The sequence below is a fragment of the Amblyomma americanum genome, chromosome 1 (assembly GCF_052857255.1).
Source record: "Amblyomma americanum isolate KBUSLIRL-KWMA chromosome 1, ASM5285725v1, whole genome shotgun sequence".
NCBI lineage: Eukaryota > Metazoa > Arthropoda > Arachnida > Ixodida > Ixodidae > Amblyomma > Amblyomma americanum.
In genome coordinates this window covers 114,832,145-114,847,524 of record NC_135497.1, presented here as the reverse complement: position 1 = coordinate 114,847,524, position 15,380 = coordinate 114,832,145, and the positions used below count along the sequence as shown (strand labels likewise).

At 50.1% G+C, this 15,380-nt stretch overlaps 1 protein-coding gene across 2 annotated transcripts in view; it reads right to left on the bottom strand.

Annotated features, from left to right (window-relative positions):
- LOC144113488 (T-box protein H15-like) overlaps positions 1 to 13,557 on the bottom strand; it is a 101,917-nt gene extending 88,360 nt beyond the window's left edge. For both annotated transcript variants that reach the window (XM_077646579.1, XM_077646580.1), the window contains exon 1: positions 13,266 to 13,557. In XM_077646579.1, coding sequence (XP_077502705.1) covers positions 13,266 to 13,422 — 157 coding nt within the window. In that variant the 5' untranslated portion in view covers positions 13,423 to 13,557. The remainder of the gene's footprint in view (positions 1 to 13,265) is intronic.
- Positions 13,558 to 15,380: the final 1,823 nt, after the last annotated feature.

The following is a 15,380-nucleotide window of genomic DNA, read 5'->3' as shown; positions in this document are numbered from 1 at the left end:
ATGAGGACTTGTCAGGTTACTCCTGAGGGGTGTTGGTACGGTGCTGTTAAAAGGGCGTGGATAAGTCTCTGCTGTCCGCATTTTGTAATGTTTTCTCTGTCATTGTTCATGCTCCATGTCCAGCGCTCTATAGGCCCGTCCGTCGCAGGAACGGAAAACGGTAGATAGTATATTCTCAGCAACGATAGGCGGTAATTTGTCGCTCGTTAATCGGCGCAAAACGCGCATGCTGCAATAGAACGCAAACGCCCAAGAGCTTGCGTTTCTGTTCCAGAGTGTGACAAAATGTAAAGAGAGCAGAAAATTCGCCTCTTAAGCGCTGCTTTTCCTTAATACACTCTCCCGCAGTTCTTGGCTTCCTCCGGGTATACTTTGCAAACGTCACAGAAAAACGCTTGTCGAGCGGGGCACCGAAGCCGTTAGTTTGGCGGTGTGGCGATAGGTGGCGCCACACACCACGTCGCGTAGCATTGCTTGCGGCTCTCAAGCGACGCGAGGCAGCGGTGGTCGTCGGCGTGGTGCGGTTCGATATTGCTGGGGAGCAAACGCGCGTCTAGGAGCCCGCTACCGGGAGCTCCCAAAAAGGAGGGGCGCTGCGCCGCCGCAGATGGCTGGGAAGGAATTCCCTGCCTGCCAAGAGGCCTCGAATGAACGCAGCTCTCCTTATTTTCCGAGCGCTCGCGCGGAACAGAGGCAGGAAATGCAAGCCTCTAGAAAGTTTGCAGCAGTTGCATCAGTTATCCGCATGCCATTGATGAGTTTGCTGTGGACTATGTCGCCTTTCCTGTTTTATTTCTTCATTGCTTTTTTTCTTTCTTGCTCATCTGATTGCAAGGTGCAAGGTGGAGTGTAATGGCGTAAAGGTCGTCGTGCCGTTATCGATAGTAAGCGATGCACTGCGACTGCTTGCACGTGTGCGTGTTCCCGAGCACAGCTCTGCTTTGCGCATTAATGCTTTTTTGGTTTGTATGCATGCCCCTATATGTCAAATGAGCCTACGAGTATTTAGTAACTCAGTTTTCCGCTGATCAATGTCTCCACCGTTAGCAGCTATTAAGCATTCTTTCTGCCTTCTGTTTTCGTAAGCCTTACGGTAAAACTTGACGATTATACGACGGTTAGCCACAAGGTATGCCGTGTACTGGTGCATGGGCTCAGGGAATGTGCTTCAGTAGTAACTGTACAGCAGTGGCAGTGCACGGAAAGCTAAAACATTCTGTCGCATACAGACTGATGAGGACAACTTCCTACAGACCTTGCAATAAACTATGCCGAAGCGGCATGTACGCGGCATCTTGGACCGCACGTGTGTAGAGTAGATGCACCCAGCGGAAGGAAAACGCTTGTAGAAACAAAACCATGTGCAAAAGAAAAAAAACCCAAAAACTTTAGAATACGTATGGCCTGAGACGACGAATGCAAACCGTGCACAACGCACCAAACGGAATAGACCCAAGGCGCCTGCGCTTCAATGAAGGCGAACTAAATCGAACTCTGGTGAAGAACGAGTGGTCCTCGAAGTGTCAGGCGTAGCTATGGCGGAAAACTGGTTAGCGAAGAAGGGGAAGCCATTTTAATTTCGTTCGACCGCTCCTTCGAGGAATGCCGCCGAATATTTGAAAACTGCGCCTCGAGCACATGCGCTAACTGCTGCTCATATCGGCGGCCACCACACGCTGGACGCGCAATTAATGCGCACCCTCCGCGCCACCAAAGCTGTGCGCACAGCCCCGATCCGTCCGCGTCATACGCATGCAGCCACATTTCTTTCTTAGGCTACCGGCAAAATGCAGCTCTCGGTTCGTTGGTGTGCGTGTGTGCGTGCGTCACGTTGAAATACCGCTCACAGTTCAACACCTGCACGCGCTTGTGGGTGCGCACTTTGCTTGTCGCTTGTACGAGCTCGTATATTTGCTTCGATGAGGCAGCTGCTCGGCCGGGACAACTGTCGATAGCCCCCGGTAGCGCGCCACCCGAAGACGGCGGTCGCAGAAACGAGATGTTGTCGGGAGCGCAAAACACGAAAGGGCGGAATGGCAGACGCGGCGCGCGTACGCCCGAAGGGGAAAGAAACCCGGGAGAATAAAAAAAAAAAAGCGCGAAAATGCCGACCGGGCTCCCCCTCTCGCCTTTTCTGCTGAGCGAGACCCAAGGCGCCCGCAGGTCAATAGCCGACAGAGTCGGCCTTTCTGCGAGACAACCCGGCGAAGCTTTTCCAGGCAATCGCAGACAGTTTTGTGAAATATACCACGCGGTCATCGCGGCGAGGTGGCTTCCAACGACAGGTTTCGCAGCGCGGCCCGGGGCAGGCTCGGAAAACAGTCATTTCGAGCGGGGGTCAAGTCGAGCGGCCTGTCCGGCTGGCAGCGTCTTTTTGACACACGTTGCACTCTGTCGCAGCCGGCATGGCGGGCCAGGTCGCGCCCCGGCGCGCAATGTGTATCATCAGGAATCGCTCGCGTGCCGAAGTGGCTTCCTCGCATCGTCCACCGCTCGGCGCTCTGTGCGCTGCCGTTCCTTCCCCTCGAGATGTCCTTCGCGCGTACCGCTCGCGCCGCTGAAGGCTTTCCTCCATCGATATTTACGCCAGACGACGAAGGTTGACACTAATAAGACGTAGTTAATCAGCGAGTGGCTCTTTACGCTGCGACCCTGAAGGTGGGCGGTGTTAACCCGACGAACGTTCTGCTACGGGATAAAATTGCGTGACAGGTGCAGCCACTTCCGCACGGCGCGTGCAAAGTTAACCCTTGGGAACCTGTAGTAGGTTTCGGCATGTCGCGCGTGCTGACCACAGTGCTCATGGTAAGAGACGACAGCTTTCGACCTGTATGAGTACGCGAGTGTTTTTTGGGAGCTGTAGAAACACGAAGAGCCAGCAAGAGCTGGGGCCTTAAAATTCAAGTACTCATTTGAACAATAGGAGGGAGGCAAGCCGCAGCCGGCTGACCAACGTTTAGACGAGGTGACAAATATAAGTGCTCTTGTTGAAACGTTGGTCACCAGACTGAGGCTTCCTTGCCATTCCTTGCAAAATTTTGTATTTAAAAAAAAAATTTCACGTTCCCTCCTTTTTTTCCGCCGTTAATCTACGCGCTCATGATTTTTCGCGTAAAGTTGAGCGGCATCTTTCAAGTAACTCCATTCCACAGCGGCCATAACACGCACGCTACTTTAAGCTCCTAACTGCGGTTTTTCAGGCAATCAACTCTACGACGATGAAACAGCAATACGTTCGTCAAGTGAAACATCTCTACGGAAGGTACTTCGGGTCTCATTAAAAAAAAAAAACAGCGTATTCTGCAGGATGGCTCTCGCCTTGACAACAGCCACGCTGTGGAGCGAGCAGTATATACAGCGATTATGACTGCGTTTTGGTGTAGGCCAGGTTTTTCACCACGCTTCGTTCAGGCGTCCTCTGAGATTAAAGTTGGAATTATCGAAGTCTTAGTTTATGGTCAGTTTATCGGGGAGCGCAGAGATGGAACGTGTTGCACCACAGGAAATTTGCACGGCGCCTTCTAGAACAGACAGGAGCATACATGTACAGTCACTCCGCGAAAAGCGTTAAGTATCGAGTACTTGGACGGACTCCGCCTTGCGCGGCTATGTCGATGTCGAAGACGGCGAAGTAAAGAAGAGGAGTTTATTAATCAGTTTACAACGAAGGTTGGAAGAAAGGGCAATACAAGGGCACGAGCGACCAGGTCTGCCGCACCGTCGAATAAACCGCACTGTTTCGAGCGTGTTGCTGCAGAGAAAGGTCGAAACGAGAGGGCTCAGTACACACTAAACAAATTCTCACCCTTAAAGGTGCAAATCAGCTGTCCCCAGACGAACACCCTTTTGGGTGCTAAAAAGGGTGCAGAGATCAACACCCTTCAGGAAAGGTGCACAGCATGAAAGTTTGGAGGGCGCGCATATCAGTCCAAGGCTTTTGATTCATGGGTGGATCAACGTGGAACACCCTTCCAACATGCTTTCGTAGAGGTGTTATGGAAAAATAGTACCATTTAATGAGGGTGCAGCCATTACATCCTCTAAAGTATCATTAAGTGCACCCTTCCTTAAGGGTACTGATCTCTGCACCTTTTTTTTAGCACCGAACAATTGGAAAGGGTGTTCGTCTGGGGACAGGTGATTTACACCCTAAAGGGTGAGATTTGTTTAGTGTGTGGGAGTGCCCCTTCTATATAGCTCATGAAACCCCAGACACGCCGGAGCAACAAGAGGCCCCTTCCAGCTGCTCAAGCACGAGGGGCCTAATCTTCGAGTGCTATAATGCGTCGATCTCAGCGCAGGCCACGTATATCCGCTGTACGATCCGAATCCTTACACGCCCCGTCGGTGTACCTCGTTGTGGCCTGTATCTTATTTAGTAAAAGAGGCGCTATGTAGGTCTCGGATGAACGGCGCCAGTGAAGTGACGTCATGAGCAGTCCTGAAACCTCCCAAGGACAGGTTTGTGCCAGTCCACCAATCTGAAGAAGGTGCAGATAGTGGGAGACCTGCGGACGCTGTGGAATATTTTAGTCTCTTGCGGCAGTTAGGTTCTCAGGTCTACCTTGAGCCCCGTTCTGTACCTAAGTTCGTGCGACTGTATTCACTTGAAGGACACTAGAGAACCCTGCTATAGCGGAAGGCTTAGAATGGAACCGCGCACGTTTGCCCCCCTTTTTTATGGCGAAGAACAGCATTGCAATCGTTGCTGCAGAAACGTGTCGCGACAAAATCACTTCATGTGTTTTGCTCGAAGACCTCAATACTTTTCACACACACACAAAAAACTGAATCATACACCCGAGCGATATATGCAGTGCACAGATAACGGTGTCACCCTTTCGGCTTGGTTGTGCACAGTGAGCTCGCCCGACTCGTTAGTTCGAATCCCGACATATTATTCGTTATTTTTCCCTCTGTTGTCGCATTTTTTAGCTTTTCTTTAAATAACTCAGTCAGACGAAATTGCCCCACAAATCATACTTTAGGCTTTTTTTTTTTTCCATTCGCGGCTGCTTCTGTGAACGAACTGTTGCTCCTTTAAAAAGGGCGATTTGCTTGGGAATGAACAATTAAACTCTCTGTATTTAGTCCGAAAAAGGTGAAATATGGCTGCCGAAAACTTGCCGATCCCCTAAAAGACTGATGCTTCGACCCTTCCGGTCCTTTTTATTCTTTTAGCACACTTGGTGGAAATGCCTCGCTTGGGCTTCGGCAGGTGCTCGCAGTTCAGAAGACGGATCATCAGGTGCGCTGAATCCGAGCTACCGTGTACGCGCTGCTCACTCAGATGATGTCGCCGCGCAGCCCCTGCAATTCCATTTCTACATTTATACGTGTATACGTTATCAACGTAATTGAGCCAAGAGCTTAGCGCACGCGTACACGCAGAGGTATACTGCCATGCTCATCCGTAGCCCGCCTGTGTAGTCGTTGCGTTCACTTTCTCTTCCGGACCACATTCCTGATGAATTCTTCAATCTTCCTTTTACACAAATAATAATAATAATAATAATTGGTTTTTGGGAAAAGGAAATGGCGCAGTATCTGTCTCATATATCGCTGGACATAAATAAATAAATGAGAGAGTGAAAGAAGAAAGGAAGAAAGAGGTGCCGCAGTGGAGGGCTCCGGGATAATTTCGACCGCCTGGGGATCTTTAACGTGCACTGACATCGCACAGCACACGGGCGCCTTAGCGTTTTTGCCTCCATAGAAACGCAGCCGCCGCGGTCGGGTTCGAACCCGGGAACTCCGGATCAGTAGACGAGCGCCCTAACCACTGAGCCACCGCGGCGGGTGACCTTTTCCACAAAAAGAAGCGGGAACGAACGAGTGAGGGGTCTGTGAAGAGGAACCGTAGTGGACTCTTTTTTTTTTCGGTGAATACGTTTCTACTAGAATGTATATACATCCACCTTTTTTATGTTTTCGACAACGAGCGCATCTCTTGGGGAAGGATAGACTCTCGAATGCTATACTCTTTTTCCACATAAGTATCTCGCTCTGTATGCGATATGCAAGAATTACTGCTCGAATATGGTTGGGCGAAGACACTCGAAAGGCCTCAAAGCTACATACGGAGTACATAAAGGCCGGTTCTCACGTAACGGCGACGTCGCCGCCTCTGTGTTGCACGCGCCACGGGCTCTGTATACTTGATTGCAGTGCGCCCGGACGGCTGAGCTGGCATCGCTGCCGCATGCAGTCAAGGCCCACTACTCCCGCACCGTGCGTATGCACACTCGGCGCCTGCGTGACTGCGGTAATAAATTTGCGCGCACGCCGCATGCACTGATCCCCGTTGTCTCGGAAGGCGGCGGGATGAGCCGCACGCGACTCCTTGGGCCTCGCGCACTTGGGCGTGAAGAGGCCGCGGAGGCAGAGATGAGATGATAGCGGGACACGCCATCGATGGGCCGATAGCTGGCGCGTGTGCACGCTCGGCGGCGCCCATTACGCCGCCGTCGTTGTCCACGCTTCCCCAGCGCCCGTAATGAACGGCGCGCGAAACCCGTGTCAACAGGCCGCCCAAGCCGCGTCCGAGTCTCGTTCTCGCTGCGCGAGTACACGCCTCTCTACCTGCATGCACGCCCCCGTGCGCGACATCCTGCCGTGTGCACGATTGTGTCCCCGATCTGTAATCAGCCTGCCGCTCGGCGGCGCATGCTTCACTGGGCGCGCAGCTGTACTGCAGCGCGCGGTACCTGGGCAGATCAGCGCGTGCATATTCATGGGTTTCGGCGCCCCGGCGTTGGGAAACGGGCTTCCGCGGGGCGCGCGCCGCGGCAAAGCGCATTTCGCCCGCATCCCCCGAAAGATGTGAATACAGGCCTTATTAAGACACGACAGTTCCGGCATATATATGGGCTTCGCCAATCCCCGGCGCGCATTGTCCGCGGAGGAGAGGCGCCAAACGGCTTCCTTTCGCCTTGACTCATCACGGGGGCACACATGTACGCGGGCCGCCATTGTATCCCTTCGGCCTCCCCTCCGGTTTTCCCTCACCGGCTGCTTCCTTTTTTTCTTGCCCCCCCCCCCCCCCCCCCCCCCCCCCCCCCCATTTAACTCGGCGGAAGGAAGCGTGTACACAGCGACGTCTACGAAGCAAGGCTTCGGGGCCCACACGCGCAGGTGTATACGGCCCTCGACACCGCATCACCCGCGGCGGCTAGCGTTACGTCAGAGATAGTCATTTCGTAATCCACTTTGAGGCGTCCGCATCGGTTGAAGCGCGTTCCGCCCCCGCGGCGTAGCCGACCGATGCCGACGAACCTCGACTGCAGCTCATTGTCGCAGTGCTGGAATGCAGGACACCTGAGTCTCGAGTCTTCCACTGTGCCGATTCTCAGGCCTATACCGCTGTGCATGTCGTCACGACTTGAAAGTGCTGAAAATATCAGCGTTTGTCATAAAGTGTTGTCTCCTCTGTTTCTTAGCTGCTGAGTGGTGTCTGCGTATGAGAGCAGTAAAACATCCGTGTGGTTGGAAGGCTAGCAATATCTTAACCTGCGGCTATACATTTCTGCCAGCAAATGCACTGTAAATAAGTCAACGGCTGTGTTGCTCGATTACTTTCCAATTTCAGTAATTCACAACAATGTCTGCAATCGCAGGAAATGTGTGGCCTGTCACCGTAGCACAAGGCAAAAAGCCAATGTTTCTCAATAATCGCACACTAAAGGAAGTACGGACAAAATGGGACTAACAGTAGCACTCTAAAGTTCTCTCGACAAACGGTTAATACGTGATGAGGCGAACTGCGGCTGATGCTTTCTTTGCAGTTGTCTCTGATGGTTACTTTTTGAGGGAGCCTTGTATCCCCGACGTTGTTTCCCAAAGAACTAATCCTTTGAACACTTTCTCATCCTTTTCGGCTTATATAGACCCCACGAGGTTCCGTTCCCTTTCGGGCATGAAAATCATAGTATACGCAATGACAGCGTATTTTGCAGGAAAACAGCATTTCTACAAACGAAAGGAAGTAGGCGATGCAAGCATGAATGGATGCAAGGCGGAATAAGTTTGTACGTGAAAGGGAGTAATTATTCCCTAAATACTATGGCTCGGTAACCAGCACTAAACCAACCGCTTTTACTAATTACTCTTCTCCGCAGTGTTATTACTTCGAATGTCATAAATGAGCTGTGGACGATTTAGGCTACTTGCTATAGGCACTGTAATATAATCCATCACATTATGCGTCCATGAAACGCTGGAGAAGCCTAGTAACATAGTATAGAAGTAAATTGGGGGCTAATTACTCATTAGTGTCCACATGAACGTAACCATGCTTGTAGCTTTCTTTTGTGCACGCTAATGAGTAATTACTCGCTAATTGAAATCGACTTCACTTTGGTGGCTTCCGCTATATGCATTCGAACAGTTGAAATCAGTCTCATCAGACGAGCTGCGCCAACTGGCCTTCGACGGGCGTCTAATGACTTGGGTCTGAGCTCGAGGCTGTCTGGGTGCCACGAGGACCGGAGCCTGTCCATAATAATCTGCGGAATTTTCAGTTCCATACACGCATATCTGGCATGCATATCTGCCGCATCAAAACATAGATATGATACATATATAGGCAGTGCCTTCGGAAGTGCTCTTCAGAGGACCTTTTCACATACCTCGTCACTGTTTGATGTGTACATCAAGCTTCTCTTGCGGAGTATAAAACTGTGTTGCTTTAAAGAAAGATTTCTAGGTTTATGCACACGATACTTCATAAACTGATCACTTAATCACTTTGTAGAAGCCACTGTAACGTAGCACAGAATGCCAAAACAGCATATGAGAGAATAGTCGTCACTCTTTGAGCCGTTTACGTATGAGCGCATCACAATTTCTGTTCAGGTGCCAAATGCGAGCAAGATGGGTCTTGCGTGACACTGATGTATCTCTCATAAATGCGGCTGATTAGTGAGGGATTATGCACAGCTATGACGGCGTGTGAAAAGATAAGTCCCAGAAAAGAAGCCATACATTCACGCGGCCGAGTTGGTCTGGCCAAAATGCACCAGCTCACGAGCTGGCTTGCCCGAGTGCGCCGAAACATTTTTTTTTTCGCCCGCATTCCGTAAACTTTTGCTGCTGACTGTGCATTTAAGGGGACGTTGAGCGCATTTCTACACAACATACCACAATTTTCACATGAACTGTCTGCTTCGCCATAATAAAAAGAGCACATAAACATGTGGCGGAGACGTAAGTCACCCGAGCTGCAACGCAACGGTGTGGCCGCGGCCCACTGTGGTGTTGCGTGGGCGAGGTAAAGAGGCGATGTATATATACTGCCCAACACTCGGTGACATGCTCGGCTTAAGCCATACGCACATAGAGTATATACACACAACGGAGACCGCACAAAAACTAAACTGTCAAGTTTGGCGTTTGTGGGTCGCCGGCAATAAGCAAGAATAGAACAAATATTCCGTTCATTCATTCGTGCTAGTATGTTTATAAATATAGTGCACAAAATGTCGTAGAAAATCGACACTTACTGATCGCATATAACTGCGAACGAATAGGGCTCACTGATGCCAGCTCTCCCGTTTTCGAGGCACCTTGCGAATTAGACATAAATGCAAAATGTGAACCAGATTTGATTGAGAATTTGATTTATAGAGTGCAATAAACGCGTTCAAAACTTGCAGTCACCTATACGGTGTCTATGCGGTGCGCGATCTTTGTAATCAGGCTTCTTACGTTGAATGATTTTCGAGTGTAGCTACTCTGTTCGTCTTTCCGTGGAGTGGAACCGTCACTGGTACGATAACCAAGAAAAAAAAATAAGATTGAAAACAAGGAAAGACAAAAACTGTGAGGTTGGCACGAATAACAAGCTACTAATACGGTGGCTTCTGACAAAGGCAGGTGTGTGCAGCACAGGGTCAAGTTTCATGTGAATGAAACGTAAACTATACAACACTCACTGATAAGTGCGAGATCAGTGACCTTCCATTAGGGGAATTTCCTCTTTTTCGGGGAACTTTAGGAGTAAAATTTTGCTATAACGGAGTCTTCATGGCTTTTCAAGGAACTTTGAGAAGCGAATTGTTCTTTTTTATTTTTTTCAAATTGCTGAAATTTCTGAACAGCTGCGGGGGAAAACGACAAAAATAGAGATTTTTGGGTTTAATTAAGAGAATTTTCGATTACAGCACGGAACATCACTGTGCGAGGCTTGCACAGAGCTGGTTGAGCGCTCGCTATATATAGCGATGAGTCCAAAATCATAGTTTTCCACAGAAGTACATCCTGAAATTACGGAGCGAACTGGTCTTTTAAACGCTTCTGCCAGTCAGCAGTGGCCTTCAAGTTTTAAAGAGATGATGCCAAGTGAAACTTTCATTCCAAAATTTTGATTGATATATTTAGCTCAAAATGAGCCATAGTGCCCGTAAAATGATACAACCCACGTGACGCACAGATGGGAAGCAAAAAAAAAAGTGCCATAATTTATGAAGCACGAAGCGGAAATTCTCACATTTCTCATACATCGCCAAGAATCCTAAGCATTAGGATACGTTCGAGACACGGTTATTTATCAGTGTGATGTCTTTTGTGCTGCGCTGTATGACAACTCCCAGAGCCTGGTGGCAAAGTAGCAAATCCCCCTTTTCTTTCAGATATCTCTCAAGAAGAGGATTGCAAAAAAAGAAGAAAAAAAAAGAGATTAGGCATGATGGCACAAAATACACAAAACAATATAACGTATTTCTCTATTAAGCCCATTTTAATGCCCACCTGTATTGGTGGAATATGTATGGTGCGTGCACGGTGCATTCGGAGCGAATCACAATGCACAGAGAATAAATTGTGCAGCCAATCATCGGTGATCTTATAACTCTTGTCTTAGGAGGCTATGGGCAAACTGCTTCCTCTGAACCATGCGCGCACTGCATGGAAGGACTTTTACGGATCGAAACTCCAGCTGCATGGCTCCAGCCTTAATTAGCCGCTTAATGCTATGCGTTCTTTATAAACCATATAAAACATTCTGGCGTTATTCACTCCTATACATACCCACACCAAATTCCTCGCTCATTGCTTACTCGTCGTTAAGAAGAAGCGCGCATAACTGAGTTTCGTATTTATTTTAACCTGCTTATTTTGCCCTACTTTACACGACGCCTAATATGCAAACTGTACATAAAGGTATCACCAATTAAGGTGTCTTATTTACCCGCATAGTTAGAATAACATTTTTCACTCGTCGGCAGAGACAGATACACAGCAAAAGGTCGCACACTTAACTTGATAAAAGAATGACCGGACGCCACAAATGACGCTAAGTATACACATCATGAAATCAGTTCCATTAGCTATTGCAGGTTGCCTGCGACTTCACGAAGTGCAGCGTGATTTCGCAGTAATGGTTAAAGAAAAATCGACTGCACGCTTGTGCAGCTGCGTAATAATGTTCTGGTCTGCATAACGAGCGCAAAACGGCAACGAAGGCTGCCATGTACAGTGCGCGTTATACTATTTCGTGACTTGTAATTAATGACGAGCAAATGCACACTGAAGCACATCTGTCGCGGATGGATGGAGCAGGAACTACTTCATGGCATGGCAGCAAAGCGAACGCCGGGGAGAACAGTTTTCGAAAAGTAAGTCACGGCCAGAGTGACGCTTGCCATCTGCAGAATGCCACGAATGTGCTCACATTTCATTAATTCACACCGATGAGCTGTGCTCTGCATGTGGTTAGTTGCAGCCGGCATACCATCGGGTGTGGGACTGGGGTGGGGTCGTGTGTGCATAGAGGGCAGCATCGCATAATGCCAGTGGGTGAGGAGGTCAGTTCTCACGCGGTCCCGTTCTCCATAAGTGATCAGATAGCAGTAGTCAACGGAAGTCAGGTTCTGTTTTCTATGCTAGATAAATGAATACTACATCACAAGAGGGCACACTCCGAGTACTGTTTGAAATATCATCTCGTACTCCTCCAGGTACTTCATGTAGCGAAGGCAAAGGGTAAATAAAAACGTTAGTATAATACTAAGCTTGTACGCATGCGGTTTAAGCTGCACATTAAGACACTGCAGCTTAAATTTTATGAGAGAGATCGCGACCGGAGCCACAGGAACAATGCTACTGGTGAGCTCAGAGAAGCAACTACGCGGTTTGAGCAGCGAGCTGGGGCACCCTGAGCCGAAAAGCTGCGTCAATCTCAACCATCATGCGTAAGCTTCGCGCTCCATACCGAAACCAAATCCTTCCCGAGGCTGGACTCGTACCCAAAGCCGTAGTCGACCCGTCTCTCGCGTTGCAAATGTTTGCAATACTCCGTGAGGTCGTCTGTACTGTACCCCGACTCTGTTCGAACGAATCCGAGACATGACGAAACGCCCGTCTTGTATGCAATACGCCGAGCACCGACAGAACACACAAGTGCCATCAAAGCGATGTCTGCATAGTCCCCTCGTTTTCTTGCGCCCGTTCTCCGCTCTTTGAGCAAAGTGTTCCCAGCAAGCGTTTTCGACGACTTGCCGGTAAGCGGATAGGGCAGCATTTGAACAACTGGAACGCGCTTTCTATTCATTCATTCGTCACGGCATATACGTTTTTCTTTAACAATCAAGAACCGAGTCAACCCCGCCCTTGGACCAAGAGGCATACGCAATATTACACCTGTTCATTTGTCAAGAGAACCCAACAAAGCAAAAGGTGTGCCGAAATCTTTACGACGCTTGTTTTGCCAGCCGACATACAAACGTCTCCCGGCTTCGAAGACATCACACACAAGTCGGCACTAGTGTTAATTGTGAAAGCCGTTGGAAACAATTTCGCTTTCTTTCTTGTTGCTCTTTCCAAGTTGTAGATGCGTTTAACGGAGGACACACAGACGTACAAAAGCTCAGGCAGCGCGCGTCCCACCTCCGCGCATAAACTGACAGCGTCGAAGTAACGACACGCGCAAGTTGTTGCCAATAATAACACGACGCGTGAAACGCGTGTGGCCGTCCAGCATGCTGCGTTGAGAGTGCTTTAATGACCCATACCGCGGCGTCATTAGCGCAACGCGACGGCGTGCTCCCAAGTGGGGGGCGCCCTGTAGCGCTCCCCAGGCCCGCCGAGCGGGCTTTGTCGCAGGTGCCCGCGACCTGTCTGCAGGCGACAGGTCGAGGTCACGTGGGGGAGGCCCTCCCGCAGGACCCGTGCGCGGGTGGTCTCAGGCGCGCGCGCCCCACTCGGGCCCCCCTGACCCCGGCGAGCGCCAGCGGGGAGCGCGGTCACTGACAGCTGCTGTGCGCACTCACCGGCGTCGAGCAGCAGCGGCGGCCCGGGGGTGTCGGCGTCCGAACCGTCGTTGGAGCTGTCGCAGGGCCGTCGGCTGATGAGGGCGTCGATGGAGAAGTCCTTGGCCCGCGCCGACATGGGGCTGGCTCTGGCGGGTTCCATGTGCGCCGCCACCATAGAGTCCGGCGGCAGGCTGACTCGTATCCGTGCGCGGACGCCGCGGGGCTCGGCCGGGGTCCGCTTGTGGCGCCCCAAGCGGCTCTGGGCAACGCCTCCGGACGGAGACCGAGGGGAGCGGGCCGGCGGGACGCGCGCAACACTCGCCCCTCCCCGCCGCCGGGGGCGGGCGGACCGCCGCGCACGCCCATTGGGTCGGCGCCGGCGAGGGGGCCTCGAGCCCGGCGGCAGGGGCCGCCGCCGCCGCCACCCGCGCTCTATTGATCGACGCCGACGCTAGCGGTGCCCGGCGGCGATTCTGCCGCTGGCCGCGCGCGACCACGTGCGCGCGCGCGCCGGCGGCCTCTGTCGCCAGCCGCAGGTTTCTGGCACTGCGCGCCACTCTTGGTGGGCGTACTTGATCCTTCCGCCTCCTCCGGGCTGGGAAACGCTCCCTTTGCCGCGCTCCTATGAATGTTGTCACCAGCCCAGTCTTAGCCATCCGTCTTGGCATCAGACGCCTTTTGTACCAAAGTCCCCAATTCACGTTAGTCTCCATTTCTTTTTTATTTTTAGGCTAAAACATAGAACCAAGTAAAAGGTACTCAAGTGCACTGCGGTGTTCAGTATCTGACAGCCTTTTGTTTTGTACATCTCTCTTAACTTTCATAGTTCTTCCATAAACTGCCAGGGTGCACTTTTCAATCTAAGGAAAAGAATGGTGCAGCCAAACGCGCGACAGTGTAATGACCGCTGAGTGCACTCATCGTTCATTACATTACCGCTTCTTCAGCTGCACCATCGTTAATAATCGACTCCTTTTTTTAAAGGACTGCAAGGCTGAAAGCAATGACTTTGCATTTCGACGCCATTTTGAAGTGTGCACATGACATCTAAGGCGTTCCATCTGTGACGTCCAAGTAAGCTCCAAACAATGTTTCGCATTCTTTGAAACTCACTGCCACTTGCGGATGGAAACTCATCTGAACACATACTCGGCTGCATGATTTATTGAGTGGCTATCATCTGATTACAGTGCTGCACAACAGAATGGTATTTAATGTCAGGCAGTTAGATGACAGCATTATTTTTTCTTCATAACGATATTCGTAACCAGCACGGCGCGTACTTTCGTTTGTTGAATTTTTTCCTCTTTGCTACTTGAATACGGCGTAAATGTTTGCTTTGTCCTATGAAAAGTGCCAACAAAGCCCCTACTGAGAATTTTAAGACACACGTTTGCAGCTTCACACTCAGCCCGCTCCTTAACGAGCTAGACAGCTGTGCTGCATCGATCTGGTAGTGTTTTTCTTTCTATTCTTTCAAGCGTGGAGGCCTTTCATTTTTAGAGTTGTTTCTCTTTATTTTTTTTTTACAATCTTACGTCTCGGTGACATTCGTTTTCCACTCTTTGGTTCGATACTTTTCCCCCGGTTTCAGTCATTTATCAAGATCGCATCGTGAACGCCAAAAATCAATTAGGTGAACTTAATAATTGTTCCGTGCCTTCTTCCCATTTCTTCAGCATGAGCGCAGCTTTTGTTTGCGTTGTATTTACTGGTGTTTAATGGACACTCACTCTATTGAGTCGTGCCCGTATACACCTCATGAATGCTGTAGCGCACAGATCGGCGATGTTAACAGCATTTCACTGCCGCTCCTTGAAAAAACGCGCCTTGCACTTGCTTCAAATTCGGTAGAACTATAGCGGTCCCATGTAGTACCACTTGCAGTGTAATGACTCTCTAATGAAACCTGGAGCAATATAAACTTAATCAACACTCCCTATTCTTCTACTTTCAAAACTTATTTTGTCATTTTACGCGATTATTTAGCTTAGGTTTCCCCCCGCTTGCCTGTCTTAACTTCTCTTCTTGTCTCATTGGTCGGTTCAGTAAATTTGAAGTGTTTACGCAAATATACTTTTCCTTCGAAAATCTATATGGGTATGAATTGAAAGTCATGAGCCCAATACTTCG